Source organism: Pelodiscus sinensis, chromosome 32 (assembly GCF_049634645.1).
Source record: "Pelodiscus sinensis isolate JC-2024 chromosome 32, ASM4963464v1, whole genome shotgun sequence".
NCBI classification, from domain to species: domain Eukaryota; kingdom Metazoa; phylum Chordata; order Testudines; family Trionychidae; genus Pelodiscus; species Pelodiscus sinensis.
This window is the reverse complement of record NC_134742.1, coordinates 949,212-957,533: the sequence shown is the minus strand read 5'-3', so window position 1 is coordinate 957,533 and position 8,322 is coordinate 949,212. Positions and strand designations below refer to the sequence as shown.

The 8,322-nt window shown below is 55.4% G+C and overlaps 1 protein-coding gene across 2 annotated transcripts; it reads right to left on the bottom strand.

Annotated features, from left to right (window-relative positions):
* Positions 1-7,781, bottom strand: LOC142823150 (uncharacterized). Of its 2 annotated transcripts, none has more exons than XM_075913697.1 (3): positions 7,593-7,781; positions 5,178-5,378; positions 1-2,195 (listed from the first exon to the last, which is right to left on the bottom strand). In XM_075913697.1, the coding sequence occupies exons 2-3, from the start codon at positions 5,314-5,316 to the stop codon at positions 1,111-1,113; spliced, it is 1,224 nt and encodes a 407-aa protein (XP_075769812.1). In that variant the 5' UTR covers positions 5,317-5,378; positions 7,593-7,781; the 3' UTR covers positions 1-1,110. The 2 variants fall into 2 exon arrangements, with proteins under 2 accessions (XP_075769812.1, XP_075769813.1); XM_075913698.1 differs by lacking the exon at positions 7,593-7,781 and adding an exon at positions 5,840-6,602.
* Between the last annotated feature and the right edge of the window lie 541 nt (positions 7,782-8,322).

Sequence of the window (8,322 nt, the reverse complement as noted above, 5' to 3'; positions counted from 1 at the left end):
TCATGTGACAAACACCATTTTGGGAGGAAAGTACACACAGCGCGTACACCGGAATTCCCTCTGCATGGGCAAAGGTACCTAGAGGTTCCTGCATCTTTGTCTTCATTCCAGCTCATCACTTCAGGGGCATCTTTGCTATGAACTGGGTGCAGAAGGACTGATGACCCATCCTAACAGAGGATGTGCCCCAAATACTTTTAAGACAGCAGTTTCATAGAGGTAGCCATGTTAGTTTGTAATAGAAAACACCTTCATCACTTTAGAGACTAACAAAAAATGTAAATGGTATCATAAGCTTTTGTAGCTCAACCCACTTCTTCAGATGAAAGACAGCAGCTTATTCCATCTCTGCTACAAACCTGCACCTGGAACATTGCAATTGGTGTATGTAAGTTGTGTCCTTTAACAATTTTATTCTCAACATTTTCTTTCTTTCAGTATTCATAAATCTTTTGATTTTCGATTCTGAAGGATTTGCACAGCACACTCTTTCAGGTAGGATCTAAAGTATAAATTGACTTGGCCATGTGGCAGATCCTTTGGCATGGTGAGAACCTGTTTGGAGTTGGTGAGCTTGGTTTTCACAACTTTCATTGGCTGTGGCACAGGAGAAGATGGTGAGTCTGAGATGACTGCTTGTTTGTCTTCTTGCTGGCCAGTGCAGTAAACAGAAGTACTCTTTGTGCGTGCTTTGATGTGCTTTCTGGTGGAGGACTGTCAGGCTGGGGTTATAATTAGCCCTGCCTTTAAACAATTCACCCTGATTTAACCCTATTGGCAATGCCCCCAGAAACCCTGTTACAATACAATAGGGTTTCCCATATTTGGGTACTCCAATGTGATAGAATGTATGGAAACTGATTAAAGGTTTTCTGCTTGAACTACAGCGGTTTCTTTTCTCTTCCAAGACATGATCAATGAGGTATTAGGCCCAGATGAACCTTTGCTCACAGTCAGAGCAGTTATGGGGGCTCTGTCTTGTGAGAATGGTCTGATGTGCAATAGGGTGAGAGCATTCACTGTAGCTGTTCCCAAGCTGAAGCATATCTCCCATGTGGCTTCTCCTCTGTCTAAACAACGTCTGACCTGTATTTTAAAACTTTCCGTCAATCAGAGCAGTTGGGTTGTCTCTCTTGTATGTATTATCTGGTTAGTAAGGCAGGAGCACTGACTGAAGCTTTTCCCACAGTAAGAGCAGCTGAAGGGTCTCTCGCCCGTGTGGGTTGTCTTATGTCTAACAAGACTTGAGCGCTGATAGAAGCTTTTCCCGCAGTCAGAGCAGCTGAAGGGTTTCTCCCCCGTGTGGGTTCGTCTATGTCTAACAAGAATTGAGAGCTGATTGAAGCTTTTTCCGCAGTCAGAGCAGTTGAAGGGTTTCTCCCCGGTGTGGGTTCTCCTGTGGGTCACAAGGTGTGAGCTCTGTCTGAAGCTTTTCCCACAGTCGGAGCAGTTGAAGGGTTTCTCTCCCGTGTGGATTCGCCTGTGTCTAACAAACTCTGAGCTCTTACCGAAGCTTTTCCCGCAGTCAGAGCAGATGAAAGGTTTCTCCCCTGTGTGGCTTCTCCAATGGATAAGAAGATCCGAGCTCTTACTGTAGCTTTTCCCGCAGTCGGAGCAGTTGAAGGGTTTCTCCCTTCCGTGGATTCTCCTGTGGGTAACAAGGTCTGAGCTGCAATTGTAGCTGTTCCCGCAGTCAGAGCAGATGAAGGATTTCTCTCCAGTGTGGGTTCTCCAATGTCTAACAAGGTTTGACCTCTTACTAAAGCTTTTCCCACAGTCGGAGCAGCAGAAGGGTTTCTCCCCTGTGTGGCTTCTCCTGTGGGTAACAAGGACTGAGCCCAGACTGAAGCATTTCCCACAGTCAGAGCATTTGAACGGCTTCCCTCCTCTGTAGGTTCTTTCCTGTTCGATAAGACCTGCACTCTCACTGCAAGTGCGGGATGCGTCTTGACAGAGGATTTTCTGTTGAACGGTTTCTGTGTGGCTCCGGTGACTGGATTTACCCTGCCCCTCCTCCAGATGGCTTCCCTGTAGCAGTTCACGGCTACACTGATGCTCCCAGGTCTCTCCCTGCTCAGGACTCTGGGAAACATGCCCTTCAGATCTTCCCAGTAATATCCCACGTGGAGCCGCATGCTCCAGTCCTTCCTGCTGAAGACTTTCCTTGTTGTTCTCACTCTGCGTCTCATCACCTGCTGGGATAGAGAGGGAATCCAGAAAGGAGTCATTGTTTGGACTGAGCTGAAAGGAAAACTCTGGAAGGGGAACAGAAAAGAGGTAACACACCCAAAGAATAGCTGGAAAGGAGGAATAATCATGAGCTGAGTTGATCCTCATTTCTCATAAGCCTTTCCCAAAGGAGAGAACCCACCCTTCCCCTCGAAACCTTCTGGTTGGAGTAGCTCACAAGCTGACGGGCCAGTTACACTTGATGAAAATGCAGAAGTGACACCTGCTATGAGGACACAGAAATTGATTTCTGAGTCAGTTTAGTCGATTGCTCCGCTGTGTGGGTGTCGCTGCCGAGCCCCCCTTCCTCAGAGCCCTGGAGATCCGGGATCCGCAGCTCCTCCCCTCGCTCCACCCAGGAGATTGCGTGAGCTCTGGAGACTGGAAATCCTGCCTGGGGAGCAATGAACCCAGTGCTGAGCTTGTTCATTAAGGTCTGTGCCATTACTGCTTCCAGAGCCAGGATCCGTCGCCCACCCAGAGAGGCTCCTCCCCCCTTGCAGAGACGGGGCTCTGGCTGGTACAAGATCCCATCTCTCACTCACCTGCAGTAAAGGTGCAGCCCCCCTGCCTTGGGAACGGCCCAGCGTATTCCCCGGGGGGGAGCTGAGCTCTCTGCTACACTCTCTAGGGTACAACTCAGTCTCCCTCACAGCCCACCCCATCCCCCGTTGCAGGGCGGGACAGGATCACACTGCTCAGGGGAGCTCCGGCCAGGGCTGGCAGGGCTGACACCGAGGCCCCCAAGCAGGGCTCAGACTGCAGCTGCCACATGGCAGGGCAGCAGGACCTGGAGAGAAAGGCCCCAGCAGCGCTCTGGCTCCCCAAGGACTCCGCCCACACCACTCCTGGCTGCCCTGCTTGGGGGCTCTACTAGAGCCAGGAGGTGGCAGAGGAAGTTGTCTGAGCTGCAAAGTGAATCCTTGGCTGGCTGCTCCAGGCCCTGCCTACGCTGCGGGTGCCAGCCCCGACTGCCTGTGTCTGGGTGGCCCTGCCGGCTGCCCACAACAGCTGCTGCTCCCGCAGCTGGCCAGGGTGCGTCGGGCTGGGCCGCTTCTCCGGTGCGTGTGGCTGTTGCTGCCGCTGAGCTTCCCCTCTGCAGCGTCAGTTCTACTCCGCCATCAGCCTCCCTGTGCATTTTCCCCACGTTCGCCTTGTGGCCCGCCTGGCCAGCTTATGTTGTACCCCCATTGGGCACGTATTTGCACCTTGTTAGTACGTTCTCGCCACTTCTGGCAGAGCCCTTTTTTGATCATCACTTAATGCTGTGGGGACCCCCTGCCCATCGGGACTTCCTAGGATTAAAACTTGACCACGTCGGCCATCGTGCTACCGCTGTTACACAACTGCAACAGCTCTTGTGTGAAGTGTGTCGTGCAGTGCCAATGGGAACGTTGCGATGTGGTGACTGTGATTATCCTGTTTGTGTGTGGACATCATTTCTGAACCAGAACAGGCCAGGCCCTGGCAAATGGGAGGGCGCTGGGTCCCAGCTAAGCAGGCAAGCACATTACCGAGCAGGGAGGAGGGCAGTAAACACCCCATCGGTGCAGTACCTGCCAACACACACGCCTACGAGATGGCAGAGGAGGACACCGACCCACAGCAGGGAGACAAGGGGATAATGGACACGGACGATTTGTCCAAACAGGCAGAACACATGGAGCACAGCATGAATTTTGTTTTTGTCAATATATGACAGGGGAAGTTGAAGGATGGATATGTTCATGCTGGCACAGGAGCAGTGTTTTGGTTGATGACTAAGCCCGTACCATTGCTGGGGTGGGACACGTCTCACTGTAACTGTGGAGCTGAGACACACGCACCCTGCTCCTTCGACAATATATAGTAGAGATCCTTAGCCCCCAAACAGATCCTCGATGTTTCTTTAGCCACAGCCCTGAGCTGTGCTGCATGGACTAGCCGCATGCTGTGCCAGTGACGATGCTCCGTGGTGCTAGCAGCTATTTGTACGGTGCAGCAGCTGCTATAAGAAGCAAAGTTTATCAGTCGGAGAAGCACTTAGGATCTCCAATGTCAATCAGGACCCAACTGTGCTATCGGGGTGCTTAGATGGAGCGGAGCATCTCCCCTAATTATTGTATGTATCCTTCCCCAGCTCTGTGAGGCAGGGACACTCTGTAACAGCTATTGAAGAGACAGGGTACTGGACACAGACAGTGAGTTGACCAAGGTCACAAAGGAAGTCTGTGGCAGGGCATGCAAACTGGACGCAGGTCAAACGAGTCTGAAGGCAGACATTCACCTAGGAAGAAAAGTCCCTGCCCAAAGAGATTTCACTCTAAAGACAGACGAGGAGATTATCTCCAGTGCACAGAGAGGCAAGTGAGCCCCAGGGAGAATAAAGCCGGACGGCTCAAAGGGGACCCAGGCCCTGTGCCTGACACACAGGAAGAGCTCTGCTCATGTCTATCTGCTACAGAGCTGCCCCCACAGAACGCCCGCAGAGCGTGAACGGCCTCATCCGCCCTCCCTCAGCCCCAGCCCCAGCCTGAGCCCCAACCCTCCCCCTGGCAGAAAGCAACATGTCACTGCGATCAACCACAGGCAGGGAAGGACTCTGGGAACTGCGCCCTTCTTCCAGAGCTCAGCCACTGGCACAAGGGGACCCTGCAGGCACTAACAGTAGCCAGACCCAGACCCACAAGTCTGGTACCTGCCGTTTCTGCCCGGGCCCTTCCACTGAAACCTCCAGCTGAAGCACAACATGGGCAAGATGGTGGGGAAGCGCATTGAGACCTTGGCTGTGGGAAGAGCAGCACCATTGGTATGTCCCTGACCCTGGGACGAGGCCTGGAGGAGGCATGGTCACACAGGCATTCCAGATATTCGGGAGCAGGGAGCAATGAGGGACCCTGAACCAAACCCAACCCAGCAGCTCCAGAGCCCCCCCAGCTTCTGATACCCCAGGGGACAGGAATCCTTACCCAGCCAGCTCACAGCCTCGTAATTCTCCTGCATCACGTCCCAGTAGAGGGCTCTCTGGCCCGGGTCCAGCAGAGCCCATTCCTCCTCAGAGAAATACACAGCCACCTCCTCGAAGGTCACCGGCCCCGCCGCGGCCATTTCCTGTCCCTGGCTCTGCAGGCCGTGGGCTGAGCTGGAGACAGATATGGGTGTTCTGCAGCCTGTCAGAGGGAGAAGGGCCATTGGAGACATTTCAGAAGAGACTTTACTCCTTTCCACATCCCTGTTCTCCCCCGATTCTGTCCCTAGTGACACAAAGGCTAGACTCTGCCATTTTAGGCAAATGCTGAGTCTAGAACAGCGCACACAGGTTAGATCCCAAATCCATATTCATCTCTCTCACTACCTAGCTCGAGTGCCACATCACTGCACCTGCCACGATGGGATTCAGCTCTGAGCGCCCAGTGTCTTTGATCAAGAAGCTGCATGTTCCTCTGCCTGAATATGGATGTAGGTGTCTAAATTTAGGCTCCTGTTATTTAGGACCCCTAGTCTCCTTCCATTATTTGTAGCCTAGACTTAGGCCCTCTCTTCAGGACTAAATCGACCCTGACATTATAAACCCTCCCCACATCAGAGACGAAGTCAGGGGGATCACTGAGATACATAAAATTAAACACACCTGCTGAATGTTTACATGATGGGATCCTAGGATACACAGATTCTTTGGATCAGGAGGGATCATTAGATCACGCACTCTGGTCTCATCCGTGTCACAAGCCATTGGAATTAATCTCATTACTTCAGGACACACCTTTCTTCCCCTAAGCATATTTTCTGTACAGTTCTCAAGTTTTGTTTTGAAGACATCAGGAGATGAAGAATCCACCAGTTCTTCAGCCATTTGATTCAGCGGCTAATCACCTTCCCCACCAAACATGCCTGCCCCCTTCCTAGTCTGATTTTGTCTGGCTTCAGCTTCCCATTATTGGTTCACACAGAGCCGGACCCACTAGACTGAGGAGCCCTGGGGGTCCAGCAGTTTTTTTCCACAAAGAGACTGACACAGGTGGCAGCTCTCAGCCTTTTTGTCATAGCATGGAAACAAACCCTTCATCAGGGAATGGAATTATGAAAAATGGGGGTAAAAAAACAAGGACTGTCAATTAATGTGCATTAACACCTTTTATTAATGCGGGGCAGAATTAACCCATTCATTTTTTTAACGTGCGTTAATCTCTCAGATGCATACAGTGTTGCCCCTTCAGAGTACTCCCTCCTTTCCCTCTTTCTGATAGGGGCAGCCAAGGGCTGTGGGAAGCAAATAAGCATTTGCTTACTGGACAGTCGACTAATCCTTCACGTCCCTAATTCAAAAGCGACGAGGAGTCCTGTGACACCTTATAGACTAACCGAGTTATTGGAGCATACGCTTTCTTGGGCAAAGACCCACTTCGTCACATGCACGGTCTTTGCGCACGGAAGCTTATGCTCTAATAACGCTGTTAGTCTGTGAGGTGCCACAGGACTCCTCGTTGCTTTTGCAGCGTCAGATTAACACGGCCGCCCCTCTGATACTTGATCCCTAATTCAGTGATTCCTGGGCCGCAGACCACAGAAAAGTGTGCGAAATGGGATGAGACGTCATGGCCTGTCATCAGCCCCCTTTTCCCGTCTGTATCCCCGTTTTGCAGCTAGGCAGCAAGGATTGGTGCGCAGCAAGGGCAGGGCATGCGGGGGGGGGGGGGGAGGGGGCTGCCGCCCTACGGAGCATGCTCAGCGCCTCTGAGGAGAGTGAATTATAAAAAAGCCTCCCCCCACTCCCTTTTGGCTAGCGCCTCATTCCCACGGGGGGGGCTGCTCCCCCCCCCCCCGCTGCAGAGTTCACCTGTCACTGCCCCCCCCACCCTGAGCTGCCTGCAGCCACTTCACCCCCCCTCCCCTACACCTCAGCAAGCACTTGGCGAGAGTGAGGGCAGGGTAAGGGCAATGGCTTCAGCGGCTCTTCTGCGCATGCTCAGAGCACTGGCGCATGCGCACTGCGCCGAGCGAGTACCCGAGCTGAGGGAGCCGCCCGGCAGGGGGCGCGCGGCACGTGACCTGCGCCACGCTCACCCCCGGCCCCCTACCGCCGCTGCGCATGCGCCGTGCGAGGGCGGGGACTAAGCCTCAGCGTGCCGATCCCAAGGCAACCACCCCCCCCCCCCCGCATCGGCCACGCCCCCAATCTGTGACGTCACCCGCCTCGCCGGCCAAGGGCGCCCTGAGAGCACCGCGCATGCGCAGCCCAGACAGGGCGCCTGGGGGGGGGGGGGGAAGAGTACACCGGGCGCGGCGCATGCGCACTGGCCACAGCGGCGGCAGCTGCCCGGTGTCTGGCCCGCGGGCCCGCCACGGTCGCCCCGCCCCCCCCCGCAGGCGCCGCCCCGCCTCACCTCAGCTCCGCCGGCCCCGCCAGCCGGAAGCGGAAGCAGCGGAGCCGCGAGGAACGCCGCCAACGGCTCCCTCAGCGCGCGCCCCGCGCATGCGCAGTAGCACTGGTTGAGGCCGCTGCCCGGCGCATGCGCCCTGAACGCGCCTCGGGCGGCACGCGGCGTCCGACACTCCTGCAGCCTCCGCCCTCCCCTGGCGCATGCGCAGTTACACTGCTGAGGCCGCTGCCCTCAGGGGCTGGAAGCTTCCCAGGGCTGCAGCCTGCAGCGCCCCCTGCGGGAGGGGAGGGGCTTGGCAGAGACCCCGCCCTCGCCCCCCCCAGGCTGTTGGCCCCGCCCCGCTGCAGCCCCCCCCCCCACTCTGGAGTCCCGGAGCTGCACCAGCCCCCCCCTGCGAGTCCCCCCCATCCCCCGTGGGGGGGCAGGGGTCCGTGTTCGGCCGGCGGGGGCCTCTGTCCGGCAGAGTCAGAAAACACCCGACACCTGCAATGTCCCGCGCGCCCGGTTTCCTGCTCCCCCCCCCAGCCCCGCTCCCCTCCCGGCTGGTTCCTCCCCTCTTCCCCCCCCCCACCAATCAAGTGTGTCTGATATTTTTTCTGGGAACCCTATGGCCCACAGTGCCCCACCCCCAGCTGCTCCTGGGCATCACCCTGCTACCCCCGTGAGCGCCCAGCTCCCGTGCCACTGTGGTGGTGTCGAAACAACATCCCTGCGCTGGGTTCCCAGATGGTTT

Bases quoted from the DNA above. Each gene is read 5' to 3' on its own strand.
- LOC142823150 (XM_075913697.1), bottom strand. From the start codon at position 5,316: ATGGCCGCGGCGGGGCCGGTGACCTTCGAGGAGGTGGCTGTGTATTTC. The intron at 2,196-5,177 runs GTAAGGATTCCT...TCTCTATCCCAG, and splicing joins CGAGGCTGTGAGCTGGCTGG to CAGGTGATGAGACGCAGAGT.